The sequence below is a fragment of the Canis lupus genome, chromosome 23 (assembly GCF_003254725.2).
Source record: "Canis lupus dingo isolate Sandy chromosome 23, ASM325472v2, whole genome shotgun sequence".
Taxonomy (NCBI): domain Eukaryota; kingdom Metazoa; phylum Chordata; class Mammalia; order Carnivora; family Canidae; genus Canis; species Canis lupus.
Genome location: NC_064265.1, coordinates 6960343 through 6981618, shown reverse-complemented (window position 1 = coordinate 6981618; position 21276 = coordinate 6960343). Strand labels below are relative to the sequence as shown.

Sequence of the window (21276 nt, the reverse complement as noted above, 5' to 3'; positions counted from 1 at the left end):
AGCCCCATGAACTGAAGGACTGTGTCTTGCAAAATGCATTCATGCAGCTGACAATAAAGAATTCACTTGACCACACCTAGATCCAAAACAGTCAACTAGAACTCCTTTATTTACAGGAGATAATTAACATTGATGCTGATTTATACAACTCCAGGGAAAAGCAAAGAAATTTGATGTATAAGTCTGTTCCATTTTATTAGGAGCAAATACTCATTTGGACTCATTGTTGTACTCATTTTGGAGTTATCAGAAATACCGAAAAAAGGTTAACAGATTTCTGCTACAATTCAAGGATGTGCAGGCTTAGAGAACCCATGTCAGATCCACCAACACCAGCAGGTGAAGTCAGTCTACGGTAGACATTATTTTCACCTGCCCTGAACCCTTTCTCCTTCTTCTTTTAACAGCCCCCAGTCTTTCTTTGGGAAACGACCTCATCCCCATTCCACCTGATGTACTCTTAGACTGCCAACCAAGGAATCTCCCCATAGACGGGGCACTTGACGAGGGGACCCAAGCCATGCCAATCTGATGTACTCTCCCAGGAAACAGACCCTTGAGTAGTCAGAAAAGAATGAAAACAACTGTACCAGGGCCACTATCAAATCCCCGAAGCCAGCCTGGTTTTCATCCTCCCCAGAAACCAGCTACTAACACTTCTTGCCACTTGGTGAGTCACTCTTAGCCTTCCAATAAATTTCTTTTGGACTCAAGTTGGCTAGAGTCCATCTGTTTTGCTTTCTACCAAAGAACCCTCAATGAAGAGACCATGCTCCTTCCTGGAGAGATCAAAGCCCAGAACCAGTGACTAAATCTTGACCAGAAACCATCTGTAGGCTAGAACACAATGTACTATTTTCCACCTAGCTCACCAACTGTTCTCAATTTTTTTTTTAAGATTTTATTTATTCATTCATTAGAGACACACACACACACAGAGAGAGAGAGAGAGAGAGAGAGAGAAAGAGAGGCAGAGACACAGGCAGAGGGAGAAGCAGGCTCCATGCAGGGAGCCCTACTTGGGACTCGATCCCAGGTTTCCAGGATCAAGCCCTGGGCTGAAGGCAGCACTAAACCACTAAGCCACCTGGGTTGCCCAACTGTTCTCAATTTATAAGCACCGGCACACGTTCCTTCAGTGAGAGATCTCAAAAAATGACTCCCAGATTTTGGACTGTACCTGCCAACAACTTCCAAAATTTTCCCATACTCTTCACTTGGATTTTTTAAAGCTTTCCTCCTCGTGGATATGTTGTAAAAAAGGTCCTCCACCTGAAAATATAGATTTTTTTCTTGTAAATTCACAGAAATGCATGGAAATAAAGACTCAAGCTGTCTACCTAAAGCTGGCTAGCAGAGAATCCAACTATACTTACCAATGGTATAGTTCTAAGCACTGATTAGGGGAAGGGGCAAGAGATAAGTCAGCTTTAACAAACAAAGGAAATAAAGTATATTTTTTCTGCTTCCATATTCATTCATTGATTCCTCAAATAGGTACTGGGGGCTATCTCTGGGTCAGGCTCTTTGTGCTGAGAATACAAAGACAAATAAAGCACAGCCTTACCCAGGATAGTGAATGATTCAATGGGGCAAACGCAAATTTTCAAATAATTACACTATCACATGGCATCCAAACATACTTTTTAAAAGATTTTATTTGAGAGAATGAGCATGAGAAAGAGAGAGCACACATGCCCAAAGGAGCACCAGCAGTAGTGGGGAGGTGGGAGGCAGGAGGAGAGAGAAGCAGGCTCCCAGCTAAGCAGGGAGTCTGACGTGGAGCTCGATCCCAAGACCTGGGATCATGCCCTAAGTTGAAGGCAGATGCTTAACCTACAAAGCCACCCAGATGCCCTTAAACATATTTTTCAAACTAAGAATAATTAGAAAATTTGAGCTCATTTGGGCTTTTTGGAAATCACACTGTGATCACCCTATATACATGATCTGTCTTAACATGCATTTAGAAGCATACTTTCATTTCTGCCTCCTGCCTGCCTTACTTACCAAGGTTAGGGCTTAGAGCCTTCAGGGAAATGTCTGTGAGCTAGGGTTGGAGGTGGAGTGGTGGGACACAAAAGATGATAGTGGGGTACTTTAGGGGATTACACAACAAGAAAAGACGGAATGTGGCACCACACTAGACTCTCTCTGATTAATGATACAATCATATTACTCAAACACCCTCAGAGAGGCGAATATTCTTTATTCTACTTGAGAGATGGGAAAAGTGAGGTTAAGGGCCAGTAAACAACTTGCCTCTGGACACACAACCACTGAGTGGCAAGGCTGAGACTCTAACTCATGTCTTCTGGAGCCAAGTTTAAGGTTCCTTCAATGCCAACTACTTTGCCACTGATTTCTGCCATTCCAATAAAATAATCTCCCAGTCTGTCAAAACAGATGGAGGGAGCACACAGGCTACCATGTCACAAAAGCCAATTATCAGTCCTCCTGTTTGGAGAGCAGTATCTTGCTGTTTCTATTAACTAACAAAAATTCATTTTATTATTACTTTGAAAACTCAGAGACAATTTTATTCTTCATTTCAATATTCACACAAAGCTCTTTCCAAAAACTTATACTCCCCTGTACCATTCTTACCGTGATCTGGGTCCCCTGATTGCCTGCACACGGTTTAGGAGGAGCTTTCAGCTTTCCATCCGAATAAGTTGCTCTTAACAGAAAATATAAGAGATTATTAGCATCCAATAGAAGTGGAATATCTATCCAAAGAGTAAAAAGTGAATTATAACAACAATAGATTAAAGTATAGCCATGCTATCTACTGTCTTAATTGCCGTTTTCTTCTTTTTCTATTATTTCCATTATCATTCCAATTGGATACCAAAAAAAAAAAAACCAAAAAAAAACAAAAAAAAAAAAACCCTATACTTCTAGTAGATGTTGTTTTTTTAGTTCCTGAGTTTTGAGCTACAAAGAAATAGTTTTGACACTGCCTAAGGTGATGGTAAAATTTTTTCAATAATTCTGTAACCCTCTGGTGGGGCTACCACTTGACAGGCCGGCAGAGGCCCTGGTAATAAACAAAGGCCTTAGAGAACTCTTAATCTTAATCACTTTTCCCTAAAGTGCAAAACACTGTGCTAAGTGATCTAGAGAAGCAACTATTCAGCCTGGGGGCGGTGAAAGGGGTGAAAGCATCAGAGAACAGATGACAATTCATCTGGGCTTTAGGGAGGAAGAGTTTCAGAGACCATCTAGGAAAAGAAAACATAGAAGCACAGAAGCTTTGGAACACCTGGCAGCTGGGAATTTGTGGAGAGCAGAGGCTAGAAAGGTGGACAGAGCACAGTGGGAGTGTGCTATTTAGGGTTGACTCTGGATTTCATATCACCATGGAAGGGAAGCCCCTGGAGCTCCCAAGCAGGAGCATCATATAATCCCAGTAGTAAAGAAACAGAATTTGTGTCCCAGGCTATTTAGGAAGACATTAATCCTCAAGTATCTCCCTGTTTTGTGAAAAGGAATTCTGATCATATCAGCACATCCAGATCCTAGGGCAAGTATAATTCATAGAGTCAAACTCCTCCAGCAACAGTGCTGTATACTCTAGAATGCTCCCTTTTCCATTAGGTATTTGGAGCTATTTTCTATATTAATTTATGAACAATCTGTATGATTAAAAAATTATTTTAAGGTACTCCTAAATTAGGTACTCCTACCTGTCCTCCACTAGTAAATGGCCAGTGCTTATAAAAACCAAGGTGTAACTATGATTCCTCAAATCCTGTTTTTGTTCTGTTCCAAGGCTGTCAGCCTTTGAAAGCTGTGCCAGTGGCCACCCATGGGAGGGGAAGCCAGCACAGGCACACACGTGTGGCAGGGAGCCAGGGGCTCACAGGCTAGCTAAGGTACCATGAGCCTCTATCACCCCAGCAACAATCCTGTAATCAGACAAAGTGATACACTATTACAGCACACAAGGGCAGAATCACATCCGCATTTACCACCTACTTAGAATACATCTGGGTAATAGAGCTTATAAACACTTATATGTCACATCTTATCTGTTAAGAATCCATGAGTAAGATTATTATCTAATAATCACCCCTGTGCATTATCAACTGGTCCATAGAGAAAGAAAACTTATCCAAGATCTTGGTCAAAATAGATGACACTGGTGTTTAGAAAAGGTTAGAAAGGTTTTGAAATTTAGGCATAAAGCATGTTTCAGGATGAATACATGAATGAAAGCAGACTGCACCATACCTGTATGCACATTTTGCCTCAGCTGTTTTGGTTGTAATAGTAACATGCGCCACATGGCTGATGCTAGCCAAAGCCTAGGAGGAAAAGAAAATTGGAATTAAAGAAAAACTCACTGCTGGGTCACCCACTGTCACCTCATTAAAGAGAAGGGTGATCTAAATTACCCCTTCCATTTTGTATTAACAAATGGCAATAATGGGTATTTTGCTCACTTACTTTCATGATATTTAAAAAAAAAAAAAGGATATCAAATTGAATTTGTAGCATATTACCAGAACAAGGGGAAAATACATATTAGAAAAAGTGTAAAAAGAAACACCAGCGCATTTTAAAAATTTATTTTAAATCCAGTATAATTGGGGTTTCTGGGTGGCTCAGTTGGTTAAGTATCCAACTCTTGATATTGGTTCTGGTCATGGTCTCATGATCTTGACCTTGTGAGATCGAGCCCCACATTGGGCTCTGTGCAGAGTCTGCTTAAGGATTCTTTCCCTCTCCTTCTCCCTCTGTTCCCATGTGCATGCGTACACATGCTCTATCTCTCAAAAATAAATGAATAAATAAATCTTAAAAAAAGAAAAAAAAATAAATCCAGTATAGTTAACATACACTATTACATTAATTTCAGATGTGTAATTCAGTGATTCAATTCTGTAAGTTACTCAGTGCTCATCACAAGAAGTGTACTCTTAAGCCTCCTCACCTACTTCACCATCACCCCCACCCCTCCCCTCTGGTAACTATCAGTTTGTTTTCTATGGTTAAGAGTCAGCTGTTGGTTTATCTCTTAAATTCCACATATGAGTGAAATCATATAGTATGTGTCTTTCTTTGACTTATTTCACTTAGCATAATACACTCTAGCTCTATCCGTGTCATTGCAAAGAAATGCACCAGACTATAAATGTGTTAGCATCAAGTGTGTTCAAGCAGCAGAATTATAGGCATGCTTAATATTATTTTGAATGATTTGCCTTCCAAGAGTTTGGAAACTTGCCTTCAGAAATGGGGGCACTCCAAATACATAATGTTGCACACTATTACACAAAACGGTTTTCTGCAAGCACTTAGAGGTTTAGAAATGTAAATTTAAATTTTTTTTTTTTATTTTCTAAAGATTTTATTCATTCATTCATAAGAGACAGAGAGAGAGAGGCAGAGACACAGGCAGAGGGAGAAGCAGGCTCCATGCAGGGAGCCGAACGCGGGACTTGATCCTGGGACTCCAGGATCACGCCCTGGGCCGTAGGCAGGCGCTAAACTGCTGAGCCACCCAGGGATCCCCAATTTAAAATTATCTAATTAAGACAAAACAAATTTTTAAAAATGACCATTTCCCCCCCGTGTAACCAAGACTGGTTTCCTAGCCCACTGGAATCTGTTCCTCCTTTCACAAGAAGGACATTACAGAATATAAAAATGCAACCAGGCACTGTGATGGGGTATGTGTGACAGCAACTCAAAAGACAGTGAACACAGCCTGTGGCAGATTCAGTTCATTAATAAGGAGCATGGCTTAGGCTCAGAGAGTACCAGGTCCTAGCTGGATTTCCCTAGTTAATGTGACTGAGCTAATTTTCATCATTAAAAATGTAAATGATTTTGAGACCTGGGTGAGAAGGACATTAAATATATACAGTATATAAAAAAAACAAAAAATAAATAATAAAATAAAATAAATATATACAGTACATACTCCATCCCAGAACCCTGAGATCATGTTTAACCAAGTCAGATGCTTAATAGGCTGAGCCACCCAGTGCCCTACAGATGTTATTTCTATAAATTTACCCCAATTAGTAATTGAACAAAACATTGTATATGAATATATGAAAATTCACCAAGAAAATGGCAAAAACATAAATGTTCAACAGGAAATAATTTTTTTTTAATTTTTATTTATTTATGATAGTCACACAGAGAGAGAGAGAGACAGAGACACAGGCAGAGGGAGAAGCAGGCTCCATGCACCGGGAGCCGGACGTGGGACTCGATCCCCGGTCTCCAGGATCGCGCCCTGGGCCAAAGGCAGGCGCCAAACCGCTGCGCCACCCAGGGTTCCCAACAGGAAATAATTTAAATAAACCATAGTACAATAATAAAATAGGTTAAAACATAACTATTAAAAATTACATAGAACTATATGCTGAATGAAAAAATACCAAGAGTATGTCATAAAATTATAAGATCCTATTTTAGTCTTAAAATGTTTTTATCTACTCTTTATATTGTATATTCCTGATGCATCACATAATTTTATTCACAAATATTCCCATATATATCTTATAAGAATTCCTCCAAAAAATATCATTTTTCTATTCTAAGAAAATCAACAATTTCTTCCTCTTTTTTTTTTTTTTTTAAAGATTCTATTTATTTATTTGAGAGAGAGAGAGCATGAGCATGAGAGAGCACAAGCAGTAGAGAGGGAGGAGGACACCCAAAGAGCAGAGAGCCCAACTTGGGGCTCTAGATCATGACCTGAGCTGAAGATAGCCACTTAACCTACTGAGCCACCCAGGTGCCCCAACAACTTCTTCCTAAAACTGTCAAATAACAAATATGTTCAAATATCTGTCTCAAAATTTTTCTTCTTACAGTTTGCTCAAATCAGGATCCAAGTAAGATGTATGCATTGGAGCTGGTTCATATGCTTCTTAAGCCTCTTTTTTTTTTTTTTTCCTTTACAGAGTAAGCAAAAGGGCTCAAGACAGGGGTGGGATGGGGCAGAGGGAGAAGAGAGGGACTCGAATGCAGACTCTACACCCAGTGTACAGCCCAAGGTGAGGCTCGACCTCATGAACCTGAGATCATAACCTGAGCTGAAATCAAGAGTCTGAGGCTTAACCAACTGAGCCACTCAGGTGCTCCAAGCCTCTTTTAATCTACAGGTTTTTGCTTGCTCCTCCGCTTTTCTTCATTGTAGTTTATTTGTTGAAGGAAACAAACAAGACTTTTATCATGTAGTTTCCTAACTTCTGTATCATTTACCATGCTCCCTTGCTTCCTATATTTTCCCAGTACTGGCATTCAGGAAGTACTAATCAGATTCACATTTGATAATTTGACAAAAAACAAACAAACAAACAAACAAACAAAAAACCTTTGTAGATGGTGCTGCATTCTCTATTAAAATACACCTAACATCTTGGAAGGAGGGAAGGGGGAGCTGTATCTGTAGATAAGATAGTTTTCAGTGTGTTAAAGTACTTATGAACAATCCTTGGTTTTGGGAAATAAAATGTAATTAAGTTTGTTCAATTTGCATATATTTAACATGTAAAAAGCATCATATCTTATTTACCTCTGTTGAGAAACATATGTTGACCAATGGCAGAAATGTCATCACAGGAGGATATTCTACACATTTCTTTAATCTTCAGCTTACCTCACCTCGAAAGCCATAGGTAGAAATACTAGCTAAATCCTCAAAGGACTGCAGTTTACTTGTAGTGAATCTCTCACACACAATATCCAGATCTTCTTTCTAGAAGATACCAAAAAACAAGTAAATAATTATGGTATTCATTTTTCCAAATCTTGAATTCCCCTTTTCTTGACTGAATCCAAGAAGAAATCCCTCTTAAAAAAAGAGTTATCAGCAGTAACTTCCTCACTTGGCATCCAGAATGCCACACACTGTCCCGATGTCCCTTCTCTCTCACTAGTCACATCTCTCATTTGCATTTGCTGGTTCCATCTCATCTTCGACTTTGGAGTAACCCAGGACTCCAGCCTTGGACCTCTTTGCTGTCTACACTCACTCTCTTTTTTTTTTTTTTTTAAATATTTTATTTATTTATTCATGAAAGACACAGAGAGAGAGAGGCAGAGACACAGGTAGAGGGAGAAGCAGGCCCCACGCAGGGAGCCTGACGTGGGACTCGATCCTGGGACTCCAGGATCACACCCTGGGCCAAAGGCAGGCGCCAAACCGCTGCGCCACCCAGGGATCCCCTACACTCACTCTCTTGATGAGTTTTCCCAGCCACATGGATTTTATAGAAATCATTATTATTAGAAAACCTTTTTATTAAAAATCTACAAAGGCATTTAATTACAGTAAAATATACATTAAAAAACTTCACCATTGTAACCATTTTTTAAGATTTTATTTATTTATTCATGAGAGACACAGAGACACAGGCAGAGGGAGAAGCAGGCTGGACGTGGGACTTGATCCCAAGTCTCCAGGATCAGGCCCTGGGCTGAAGGCGGCACTAAACCGCTGAGCCACCCGGGCTGCCCTAACCACTTTTAAGTGTACAGTTCTGTGGCCTTAAGTGTATTTGCACTATAGTCCAATCATCACCATCATCCACCTCCAGAACCCTTTCATCCTCCCAAACTGAAACTCTGTCCCTGTTAAACGATAACTCTCCATCTTCCCCTTGCCAAGCCCCCTTGCAACCACCATTCTACCTTCTATGAATGGGACTACTCTAGGAACCTCCTAGAAGACAAATCATATAGTATTTGTCCTTTCGTGACTGGCTTATTTCACTTCACATAATATCTTCAGGGTTCATGCGTGTTGCAGCATGTGTCTGAGTTTGAATTCTCTATAAGGCTGAATAATATTTCAATATATATATATCACATTTTTAAATCCCCTCATCTATGTAAACCTGGGTTGCTTCCAGCTTTCGGCTATTGTGAATATGCTGCTATGAACTGGGTGGGGTGTACAAACCTCTTCAAGACCTTGCTTTTAATTCTTTGGACTATATACTTACCAGATCTACTGAATCACATGGTAAATCTTTCTTAATTTTTTTCAGGGATCAGCAGGCTATTTTCCATAGTGGCTACACTATTTTACATTCCCACTAACAAATGCACAAAAGTTCTAATTTCTCTATATCCTTTAAAATACTTGTTATTATATTGTTTTTATAATTGCCATGCTAACAGGTGTCAAATAGTATGTCATAGCTACTTTTACTCGTATTTCCCTAACGACTTGTAACGTTCAGCACCTTTCCACTGGAGTCTCATGGTTTTTAATGCCATTAAAATGCAACACACTAAATTTTTATCTACAGTCCAAACCTCTACTCTGCCCTCCAGATTCACACAGTTACTCAACTAAGAGCCATCTCAAGTTTAACATGCACCCAAATGAATTTCTGATCTGCCTCAAATGTGTTTCTTCCATAGGCTTTCTCATCAGTAAATGGCAACTCTTTTTTTCCATTTGCACAGGCCAAAACCTTGAAATCATTCTCGACTCCTCTTTCTCCTACACCATGCATCAGCATATTCTGAGAGCTTTGTCTTCATAATCATTGCAGGATCTCAATGCTTCTTGCCTCTCTACTGCAACCAAATTGGTCCAAGGCACAGTCACCCCTCTCTTGGATCCTCCAAGAGTCCTTTTCTCACTGCCTTTGTCCTGGCCTGCTATAGACTATCTTCTACGTTCTAAACAAAGGGTTCTTATAAAACTCACCAAGCCATGTCACCTCTTTGCTCAAAACCCTCACAGTATCCCACCTTATTTAGACTAAAAGTTAAAGATTTTACAAGGGCCCATGGGGTCCATTATGACCAGCTTACTCATCTCCTACTATTTCTCCATTTCTTCACCCTGTTAGAAGCCTCACTCTGGCCTCCTTGCTGGTCCTTAAACAAGTCAAGTGTACTTCCATTTCATGGTCTTTGCATGTTCTCTCTGCCCAGAACATTCATCCTTTAAGCAGCCTCATGACTCTATCCTTGGCCTTACTTTCCTGAGTAAGTGTCCAGCTTTGACTTGGTACTCAATATATATTTATCACTAGTATTGAATATTTCAGTTTAAAAAAAATCCCATCCACAAAAGCCCAGTTTCCCAGAAACAGAACAGAGAAACAGAACAGAGAAGGGCTCTCAGTCACTTCCTGTAGATGTATCCCACAGAGCACACAAACAGCCTGCTCCTCTGAGGTTCTACTTACCCTAATCCCAGTGCCATTGTCTTGGATCTGAATCAACTTGAGGCCTCCCTCTTTAACAACCACTTGGATACTGGTGGATTTTGCATCTAAACTGGCAAATCAAACAGAGAAAAAAAAGTATTATTCTCCAACTATTCTAACGTACGTATCTTAATATGAGCCAAACTGTAAGAACAAATTCCCAATAAATAGAAGACTGATTAATGTGTTTTTCCTCCATTTTTCACAGACTCTGTGACTACACTGTAATGAGTTTACATGCTGTGTGAGAGAGGGGGAAGAGAGAGGCATGAGGAGGCATTTCCAATAAGACGTTCAACATCATTTCTGTTCCTCTGGGAAAGTAAGTGAAGTTAAAAGTAGGATCATTTTACCATGTGCCTACTTCTTACCTTCTTCTCAATTAATTTTGTCATTTATTACTTCAATTTTATTCAGCCTCAGGTTCCCAAGTGACCCTAATAAGATGCCATTTCAAAAAACCATTTGTATTTTTCTATTTATTCCCTTTTAAGAAAATTCATTTTGTGGGGGACAGAGAGAAAAATGGCAATGCAGAGAGTTGAGAAGCCAATAAATCTTTTGTACTTTCAAAGAGTAGCCAACAATCACAGAGAGCACAGACTACGGAAAACAAATTCAGTCTGTGGCTGCAAGAGAAAGAAAAGTAATCTGCTCCTCAAGCAGAAAAGTCTTTCTTCTAAAATAAGGAAGTAAGGGGCAGCTGGGTGGCTCAGTGGTTGAGCATCTGCCTTAGGCTCAGGTCTGGGGGAGGGGCCCGGGGAGCCCGAGATCTAGTCCCCATTGGGCTCCCCGCAGGGAGCCTGCTATTCCTTCCGCTTCTGTCTCTCATAAATACACAAAATCTTAAAAAAAAAAAAAAGATAATAAGTTACTTAAATGTTAAAGACCTTCCTCAGAAGCCCATGAATTGAACTCTTGATTTGCATATTAAAAAGAGCATAACTGGACTCCACACGGAACCAGTGACAGGCCCCTCAGCTGTTATGCTGGTTTGGCTGTGCGTGGAGCGGCAGCGAATCGCCGCGTCGGGGAGCCCCGGCGTGGGTGGAACCCGCTGCCTCTACGGGAGATGAAGGGACAGGCGCCGGCCGCTCCCGCCCCTTCCCTTCCCTCAGAGGCCCTTGCTGCCCCGTCCCTTCAGTCCCGTTCCCCGAGCGCTGGTTTATGTTTTCACAACAGACCTCCCCACGCACCCACCAGTCTTCGTGGGCCATTTTGTTCTTTCACCGTTATTTATTTTATTAGCATCAATTGATTTCAGCACGAAGGTGACGCTTAGGTACATCATGAGCACGTCTTTTTTGAAGTTTATGGTTGACACCCGCCTTTCTCTCCAGGTTCTTAACCTCTTCCTTCCAGTGACACGGCTAAACTTAAGAATCCACGGGAAACTCCCTAAAATCAGGAATCTTCGACGTGCCCCCCCAACCCCCAAAAAACACGAAGAAAGGAAAGGGAGGAAAACACTAAGTTGGGTCACTAATTTGGCAATAGGGAAAATCACAAATTAAACCCGAAGTCCGTTGGCCTGTCCTAAATCCTCGACAATTTACTTGGAATAAAATGAATTGAACGGATTATTTTTGGAATAAGCAAGGAACGTTAATACGCATAACACGGTACCCTCTGAAGCATGAAGAGACCCCCCCCCCCCCAACGAAAATGTGTATGCATTTAAAATTTCGCCCCTTCCGCACATACAAGTTTAAAGGCAGCTCCGGTAACTGACGGCGCCATTACAACAGTACTAGGTAGCCCCCACCGGCGGGGCCCACAGCCCTCTCGCGAGAGCGCCCAGGAACTCGCGTTACGCGGGAAGCCAGGAGGCAGGATCCCGCGGCAACTGGCGCCGTGCGCATGCCCGTAGGCGCCTCCGCCCGGGGCAGGGAGGCGTGTCCGCACTCCATCCTGAAGAGGGGCCTGTTAAGTCGTAGCTGACCAGGAAGCCCGGCTCCACTCCCTCCGTACCAGTTCTCAATCATCTCCTTGATGGCATTAGCCGGCCGCTGGATAACTTCCCCTGCCGCGATGCGGTTCACCACTGTCTCGTCCAACCGCCGAATAACCCCCGCTACGAGCGACATTTTGGCGCCAGAGGAGCCCAAGTCCCGTCGAGACGCTCACCGGAAGTGACTTCAACCAATCACCTCAGGGTTTCGTGCTCACGTCTTTCCACCCACTTTGTTTACGCGGTCTTGTCCCACCTCCCCTCGGCAGTCGCTGCGGAGCACGGGAGCTCTTGATTGGGCAGCCGCCTGCCAGTCAAGTGTCCAGTCCTAGCGCACGGCTTCGGGCCGCCGGCTACAAGCGTGTGCGCCTGCGCTCTGTCCGCTCTCCCCATTGGCTCGCTCCTGGGCTAAGGCAGACGAAATCTGCAGCCAATAGGAAGGCGGGGGCCGCAGACGGAGGTTGGTGTCCCCCTGCTGGGGTGATTTGGCGCAGAGCGGAGGAGGCGCCTGCTCCCGCGCCCGCGCCCGCTCCCGCGCCCGCGCCCGCGCCCGCGCCCGCTCCTCCCCTCTCCTTGCGGCCTCTCGGAGGTCGGCCCTATTCTCGTGGCCTGCAGTAAAATGTGGATGACGCCCAAGAGGAGCAAGATGGAAGTCGACGAATCTCGCGTTTTCCGAGCCGAGTGGACCCAGCGCTACTTGGTGGTGGAGCCCCCGGAGGGGGAGGGGGCCCTGTGCCTGGTCTGCCGCCGCCTGGTCGTGGCCACCCGCGAGCGCGACGTCCGGCGCCACTACGAGGCCGAGCACGACTACTACGAGCGGTATGTGGCGGAGGGCGAGCGCGCGGCGCTGGTGGAGCGTCTGCGGCAGGGCGACTTGCCGGTGGTCGCCCCGCTCACCCCCGAGGAGAGGGCTGCCCGCGCAGGCCTCGGGCTCGCCCGCCTCCTGGCCTTGAAGGGTCGCGGCTGGGGCGAAGGGGACTTCGTGTACCAGTGCATGGAAGTGATGCTGAGGGATGTCCTGCCCGATCACGTAGGCGTCCTGGATGGTGTGGACTTATCTCCGGAGGTCACGCGGCAGAGGGTCCTGAACATTAACAAGAACCTACGCAGCCAGCTCTTCGACAGAGCCAAGGACTTCAAGGCCTATTCCCTTGCCTTGGACGACCAGGCCTTTGTGGCCTACGAGAACTACCTGCTGGTCTTTGTCCGCGGCGTGGGCCAGGACTTGGAGGTGCAAGAGGAGCTTCTGACCATCATCAACCTGACTCGCCACTTCAGCGTTGGTGCCCTCATGGCGGCCATCCTTGAGGCCCTGCAGACCGCAGGGCTTAGCTTGCAGCGAATGGTTGGACTGACCACGACCCACACTCTGAGGATGATCGGTGAGAACTCGGGACTGGTGTCGTACATGAGGGAGAAGGCTGTAAGCCCCAACTGTTGGAATGTTATCCATTATTCAGGATTCCTGCACTTGGAACTGCTGAGCTCCTACGATGTAGACGTAAATCAGATCATAAATACTATCTCAGAATGGATAGTTTTGATTAAGACCAGAGGTGTTAGGCGCCCCGAATTTCAGGCTTTACTGACTGAATCTGAATCGGAGCATGGCGAAAGGGTTAATGGACGATGCCTGAACAATTGGCTTAGAAGGGGGAAAACTCTAAAACTAATATTTTCCCTGCGGAAAGAGATAGAAGCATTCTTGGTGTCAATAGGGGCAACGACAGTCCATTTCACAGACAAGCAGTGGCTTTGTGACTTCGGCTTCTTGGTGGATATTATGGACCACCTTCGAGAGCTCAGTGAGCTACTGAGAGTCAGTAAGGTCTTTGCTGCTGCTGCCTTTGACCATATCTGTACCTTTGAAGTGAAGCTGAATTTACTGCAGAGACATATTGAGGAAAAAAATCTGACACACTTTGCAGCCTTCAGAGAAGTTGTTGATGAGCTTAAACAGCATCTTAAAGAAGATCAAAAAATATTTGATCCTGATAGGTATCAAGTGGTGATCTGTCGTCTACAGAAAGAATTTGAGAGACATTTCAAGGACCTCAGATTCATTAAAAAGGACTTAGAACTGTTTGCAAATCCTTTTAACTTTAAACCTGAATATGCACCTATTTCGGTAAGGGTGGAGCTAACAAAACTTCAGGCGAATACTAACCTTTGGAATGAATACAGAGTCAAAGACTTGGGGCAGTTCTATGCTGGATTGTCTGCTGAATCTTACCCTATTATCAAAGGGGTTGCCTGTAAGGTGGCATCCTTGTTTGATAGTAATGAAATCTGCGAAAAGGCTTTTTCGTATTTGACTCGAAACCAACACACTTTGAGCCAGCCATTGACAGACGAGCATCTCCACGCCCTGTTTAGGATTGCCACAACTGAAATAGAGCCGCATTGGGATGACCTTGTGAGAGGAAGAAATGAATCCAATCCATAAGCCTTGGTAGTACAACACTGAGACACTCAAAGAGATTCTTATTCTAAGAGCAAACATTTGTCTGATTATTCGAGTTAACTAATTTGGATTGTGGCAAGGCACCAAGTTTATTCATCCAACTTGATCACGATTCAGATTCTTCTGACATGTTTTTTTTTTTTTTTCATCTCAAGAGGCAGCATGGGACTGAGACATGCAAACACCTTTTTTAAAAATTTAATTTAATGACAAAGTCATTGTCTTTTGCTTTTGTGATATAATTGTTTTTAAAGAAGTTCATTATTGATGTGAGTTGAATTAGAAGTATGTTTTGAAGAAATTTTAGCTCTTATTTTAACAAAGTGTTAAAATTCTGATGCATATGGTCTGAAGTAATCAACTCCTTAAATGTATGTTTGAGCCAGTTTGCAGAAACTCACATAGCAAGTTCAGAAGTTTCTGAAAAGGAAGAACGTACATACAGTGGAGGTATTTTGTCTAATTATCAAAATGTTTGAGACTATTTTTTTTAAACATTTTTCTGAGTCTGAAGTAAATACAGATTCCTCTCACCCCCGCCCCCTCCTGCCCTATCGATAATATTACCAGTAGAAGAAAATAATCATACAAAATTTTAGTTAGAGGAGTAAGAATTATTTTTAAATTGCTGGTTTAGGAGCCTTCCTGCATTTTGGAAATCAGACTATCCAGTTATTGGGGGTCTCCCCTGAATTTTTCACACTTGGGTGCTGTTTTATCAGCTTGCCTATTAAAGGACTACGGTAAGTATAGAATCTTAATGGTTGCCCATTAGTAGTAATTCTTTATTCTACTCCAGACAAGTTTGGCCCTATCAAAAAAGGATGACAATAAGATTATTAAGATTATTGCTCTCCAGGATCAGGAGGTGTGAGATATTTTAGCTTTATGCATGGGTGTTACTGCTTTATAAAGAAATCCTGTTTAAAGGAAACTCTTTATTTTAAAGTGATATGACGTCAGATTGTGTTAGCTGCTGGAAGTGGATTTATTATAGAACTTAAAACTGCCCCACACATTTTGTATTTAAGGTAGTGCACAGGTAGAAATATTTGACTCTCAAGCAGTTTTATTAACAGGTTGTAGCAAATCCATATTTCTAGTGAGACATCTGCTTTATGCTAAAACAGTAATTTTCAAACTTCTGTTAACCATAAAAAGGAAATCTTACGGTAAGCTAAATATGTAAAATGAGTTAAAAGCAGGACCCAACTTAGAGGTCCTTTCAAGTACAATTTGCAAACTTGTGCTGAAGTCCTGTCTTCACTATTGTAACACGCTATTCTGTGGTCACTGATCCAGCAAATTCATGGAACCAGGATGCAACCAACAATTTAGAAGGAATTGCCTGAGTAATCAAAATAGATGTCATAGAGCTCAGGAACCAAGATTGTGTCAGTGGTTCTCAACCAGAAGCAGTAAGTCCTGTTTCCGGAGGTTGTTGGAAAATGGAGGGGTTTTTTGTTGTTGTTGTCAGACTGATCTGGGGGGATTTTGCTGGCATTTAAGCATGAAGGACCCCCCACCCTACCCCACCCAGCGCCCCTGCAGTACATAGGACAGCCAGGCACAATGGAGAATTCTGCTTCCCAAAGTGCCAGTAGATTCCCCGTTGTAGATTATTTTAATTTGAGGGACAGGGCAAATTACCAGTAGAAGCAGGATGAGAAAGGCAGGTCAGGCAAGCTGACACTACTTGTAGGGGAAACTAATTCCAGCATTCCAGGTTTGGCTGATAAGGTGAGGTAAAGGCTGTGATAGATTCTGGTAGCTCAGAGTAGCATTTATAAGTCAGTTTTATATTGAACCAGACTAAAGCGCTCTATTCTGTTAAACGTAATTAGAGCAGAAAAGCAATTATTTAACAAGCTAGTAATCGAGAATGGTCAAGTTGATATTTTTGGTTAACAGGCAGTAAGCTTAAATATCTGGGAAAACAGTGAAAAACCAACCAACCCCCTCTACCCACACCCCCACCCACACCCCAATCTACCGGTAATTTGCCAGTAGTTTGGAGCATTCTCTTTAATGGCATTTGCTTTACTGAAAGTGTTTGGAGGACCTGCTTCTGCTTTCCTACTCTAGTTCCTAAAATATTGAAGTCTTGTACATTTTGTGAAGTTCCACTATATATTTTGCTTAAGGTAATAAAACTAGTTTGCATCATGTAGTCACTGAGTTGGGGTGGAGATACAAGCTAAGGATTTAAAATTGACCCTAAATAATAGAGAATTTGCTATAAACTAGTCTTGTTTGTAAAAAAAAAAAAAAAAAAATGTGTGTATATTACTGTTTTCTGTATTAAGTAATTCTGTAACTGCATGGCAGTCTTTTAAATTTTGTTTTGTTTTTACAAAATAGTTGTTACTGGTCCTGTTGTATCAGTGAATATAGTTAAAATAAGTATTATTTAAAAAAAAAAAAAAAACTTTTGTCCCTATATCTCCCACTCCTACTAGTTTTCTGAAAAGCTTTGTCTGTATTCCCAGTCTGTCAGTGCCGCTCAAACTACTCTACCCAGCTAGATCCTTGTCAGCGTTCTTACCCTCTTTGACACCACTGACTACTTTTCCTTGAAGTACTTGTATATGTTGGCTTCAGGGGTAGCTACTATCTGCAGGTATGCTTTCTCAGTCAGCTTCGTAAGCACTTCTTTCCCTTACATGTTTGTGTTCTTGTGATTTTAAAATTTTGCTTCAGAGCTACTTTCTACATCATCTTAGCTGCTCTCATCTCTGTCCGTGGTCAGTTACCATCTATATGCAAATGACCCCCAAATTCATATCTGCTTTCTAGGCCTTTCCTAATTCACATATCTATCTAATTGCTAACTCAAATCACTCTGCTGTCTCATGGACACCACAGCATGCCATTGATCTTGCCCCCAACCTGCTCCTCTTCTGTTCCCTCTTTCAGTGGATGGCACTACTGCTACCAGTTGCCCTAGCCCAAGCCAAAAACTGATCTATCCATGACTCTTCATCACATCTGCTCACAAAAACCTTTGTGTTAAGTCTACTGTCTAAGGTTTTTCTCACTTCTCCAGTGCTACCATGCCAATTCAGGCCATCAGGCTACCTAAATTATAGCAACAGCATCCATGTTAGTCTCTTTTTCTCTGGTTTTGATCCTTTTTAACGCTGTAGCCAGATTGTTCCAAAAGACCTACCTGGTCATATCTCTCCACTGCTTTCACCACTGCATAGGGTAAGATACAATTTCTGTTCATCTTTGAGGTCTCAGTTTAAATACCACCTCCTCTAGGAAGTCTTCACTGATGCCCTCTAGACCAGGTGCTCCCACTGCGCACTCTCTCTAAATACCCTTTTCTTTTCCCAGCCTCACACTTGGCACATTTTGTTGCTACGTCTTTATTGATCACTGTTAGACTGTAAGCTTTCCGAGGGCAGGGACCGTGCCTTGCTAGCTGTTCTGTCTGTAGTGCTTAGCACAATGTCTGGCATTCCAATAAAAGCTTGGATGAATAAATATGCGTGTAGTGTTTTCTGATCTTTGAAGCTCTTTCACAGTCTCATTTGACCTTCACTGAGGTCTTCCTGCCTTAGTTTGTTTGTTGGGTCATTATTATTCACGTATTACGAATTAGGAAATGAAACTAAGTTCTTTGTGACTAGAGAATTGTATTCCCAGAATTTAGCTCAGTGCTTGGCATGTGGCTCAATTATTTATTATGTGAGTGTTGTTGAGGAAACAATCTTAGATTGCAATTTGCCCTAGTAAATGTAAGTAGTAAAGCCAGGATTCAAACCCAGGTATACTTACATAACTCTATGGAATGTTAAGAAGTCTTAGTTTCGTTTCTTTTTCTTTTTCTCTAATTTTCAAAGGTAGAGTTCCAAAGGAATGTAGATGAAAAAGGTGGACAGCTATTTAGTGAACTAAAACAATAAATACTTCAGTAATTAAAAAGTTACACTCAGCATTAGAAAAAGATAATGCTGTTTAAAATATTCATTTTCCTTTTGTAAAGTATCAATCCTAGAAGAAAATGGCATACTATTTACTTGCTACTTTCCTTTACAGATGATTTCTGGCTCTTCTGGGATTTAAAAGTAAGTAAATTTGATAAAGTATTAGAGGAATGACTCTGTCTTCCTGGTGTCCCTAGATACCCAGTTCTCTTGCTTTCTTGCCTATAGAATGTCCTCATCAATTCTCCAAGGATGATGACCCAAAAGTAACATGTAGTCAAAGTGTATGTCTTAGATTTGCTGTATTTCTTTGCTTTCTTGTTCACGTGCCTCTGAACTTAATATCTGGGTAACTGGGGCTTTTGGGGTGTTGTGGAAGAACTATACCCATAGTCTTTTTTCTCCTTGAGCCATTTTGTCCAATTTAAGGGATTAACCAGTGTTACACTTAGTTGGACTTTGAGTCTGAGGCACATTAGCTCATCCAGAAATCTTAACAGTAGGTGTGATAGTCATCCAGTGATCTTTGCTGCAAAACTGAATTTCAGTGGGTTTCTTTAATTCTTTGAATTAAAGAATTTCTCTTTAATCTTTTCATAATTGAGAAGTGGCCTCATCCTATCTAGTAAGTACTCAAATTTGTGAACTCTGCCCCCTTTCATTTCTGCTTGCAAATTGATGAATTCTGAGGTCATCTCTTTTCTATACATTTTGTCAAATGCAGCCAATAGCAACCATAAAACATTTTGTTTTCCTTCCCGCCCCGTTAGTAAAGGATAGATTCTGTGCCTTCCAGGCTTTCCCAGGAGACAGTTTCACACTCCATAACATGATTTGCCCCATAAGTTATTTCTTCCATCCTCTGGTAACAGTTTCCTGAATGCCTACCAACTAAGCCAATGTGTGGTATGTTTAAGTTTTTTATTTAAGTGGTGCCAATTTCTGTATCAAGATGGACAAAGTTGTTGTAGAATAACAACCACAAAATCTCCATAACTTTTCTCTTACAACTTGGCTAGGGACTTTGCTCGAGGTCAAGGGTCACCAAACTGCAGTCCACAGACAATTTCCATCCTGTTGCCTGTGTCTGTAAATAAAGTTTTATTGGAAGACAGCCTTTCCCACTTATTTATGGCTATGGCTGCTTTTGTTCTATGATGGCAGAATTGAAATAGCTGTGACAAAGAATGCATGCCTCACAGAGTCTAAAATATTTACTATGTGACCCCACAGAAAATGCTCACCGATCCCTGCTCTAAGTTGTCCTCATTCTGGGACTCAGGTTAACCAAGCAGATAGCATGTAGGATGTGGCTGCTCATTTTGGGAAATGAAAACAATACAGCAAATCCCTTATAGGCTCTTAAAGCACTTTCACTGACCAAAACAAATCCCATGGTCACACCAAAGTTCAAGGAAGAGTGTAATCCTTCCATGTGCCTCAGAAGAAAACCAGAAATATTTGGAAGACAGCACTAGATTAACACATGGTTATATCTCTCCATTTATATAATTTCTTTAAAAATATTTTTTTATTGAGGTATATTCACTAAAGTGTAAATATTAAATGTATGCTTCAGTGGATTTTTATATACACCCTTGAACCCATCACCCAGATCAAGACACCAAACATTTCTAGCACCCCAGCAGATGCCCTCATGTCCCTCTTGCACACAGAAACTCTATTCTGACCTTTATCACCATAGTTTGCTTTTGTCTTTTCAAAGCTTCATGTAAATGTAATAATTATATGTGCTCTTGTGTCTTTTGTTCAATACTATGTGACTCATCCATGTTGCATGTAGCAGCAGCATTTTTTACTTCTGTGCAGTATTCCATTGTAGGACTGTACTGCAATTTATAAATCCATTCTACTGTTGATGAAAATTTTGATTGTTTCCAGTTTGTGATTATTATGAATAAAGTTGCTATAAACATTTTCGTATCTGTCTTTCAGTGAATATGTGCACACACTTCTCTTGTTATACTCTGGTATATACCCAACTCCCACACTATCCTGTAATTATTCATACAGCAACCAGAGTGATCCCTGTTGTAAAATATAAATCAGACCACGCCAATCCTCTGCTCAAAATCTTCCAATGGCTTAGTATTATAATTAGAATAAAATCCAATGTCTTTATTGTGGTCTACAAAATCCTGAATGATCTGCACCCCAAAGTAACCCTTTTTTCTTTCTCCTCTGTCTTCCGTTGTAGCCTTCAGTCCCTTTCCCTATCCTTAGTCACTCTTACTGGACACTGTGATTTGGAAAATCAAGATAAATTATTGACCCTGTCCCTAAAGTGTTTGTTATGTACATAGATAATTTTAACAAGCCATGACACTGGTTTGTGTTAAATCAGTTACTACTTCTGTAAGGAATAAGCCAAATTTGCCCTATGATTAATTAGGGTAAAATAATTTACAATTATAAAAGTGTAAAGTAAATTGCAATCCCTGGGAGGGGTTTAGAGAATAAGATTAAAATGTAAGATCTCCCTGATAAATTAAAAAAATGTGTAAGGTCTTGCATTTTAGTTCTGCTGATCGTGAATTAGAGTTCACCAACTTGACTACTCTCACAACTTACTATTTCTTATTACATGTTGACTTCCTTGAGGGATAGGAGGGGGCTGGGGGTAGGGGTGAGAAGCATTGGAATAAATAAAGAAGTGCTAATATTAAGCGTGTTCCAAAATAGCACCTCATGACAAAGGGCCTCCTTAAACAT

At 41.6% G+C, this 21276-nt stretch overlaps 2 protein-coding genes across 6 annotated transcripts in view; one reads left to right on the top strand and one right to left on the bottom strand.

Moving 5' to 3' along the window:
- MLH1 (mutL homolog 1) overlaps window positions 1–12345 on the bottom strand; it is a 48985-nt gene extending 36640 nt beyond the window's left edge. The window contains exons 1-6 of one of the 5 annotated variants that reach the window (XM_025461330.3): window positions 12168–12345; window positions 10176–10266; window positions 7625–7723; window positions 4237–4310; window positions 2608–2680; window positions 1181–1272 (exon numbers count right to left, since the gene is read on the bottom strand). In XM_025461330.3, coding sequence (XP_025317115.1) covers window positions 1181–1272; window positions 2608–2680; window positions 4237–4310; window positions 7625–7723; window positions 10176–10266; window positions 12168–12283 — 545 coding nt within the window. In that variant the 5' untranslated portion in view covers window positions 12284–12345. Of the gene's footprint in view, window positions 1–1180; window positions 1273–2607; window positions 2681–4236; window positions 4311–7540; window positions 7724–10175; window positions 10267–11900; window positions 12053–12167 lie in introns of those variants that run through there. The other 4 variants (XM_025461332.3, XM_025461331.3, XM_025461333.3 and 1 more) reach the window with 4 other exon arrangements.
- Window positions 12343–20479, top strand: EPM2AIP1 (EPM2A interacting protein 1). The gene is made up of 2 exons (XM_035704827.2): window positions 12343–15354; window positions 18656–20479. Exon 1 carries the CDS (start codon window positions 12767–12769, stop codon window positions 14591–14593), a length of 1827 nt encoding a protein of 608 aa, XP_035560720.1. The 5' UTR covers window positions 12343–12766; the 3' UTR covers window positions 14594–15354; window positions 18656–20479.
- The last annotated feature ends 797 nt before the right edge of the window (window positions 20480–21276 follow it).

What these genes read in the sequence shown, in the direction of transcription:
- EPM2AIP1 (XM_035704827.2), top strand. Translation starts at nt 12,767, where the DNA reads ATGTGGATGACGCCCAAGAGGAGCAAGATGGAAGTCGACGAATCTCGC.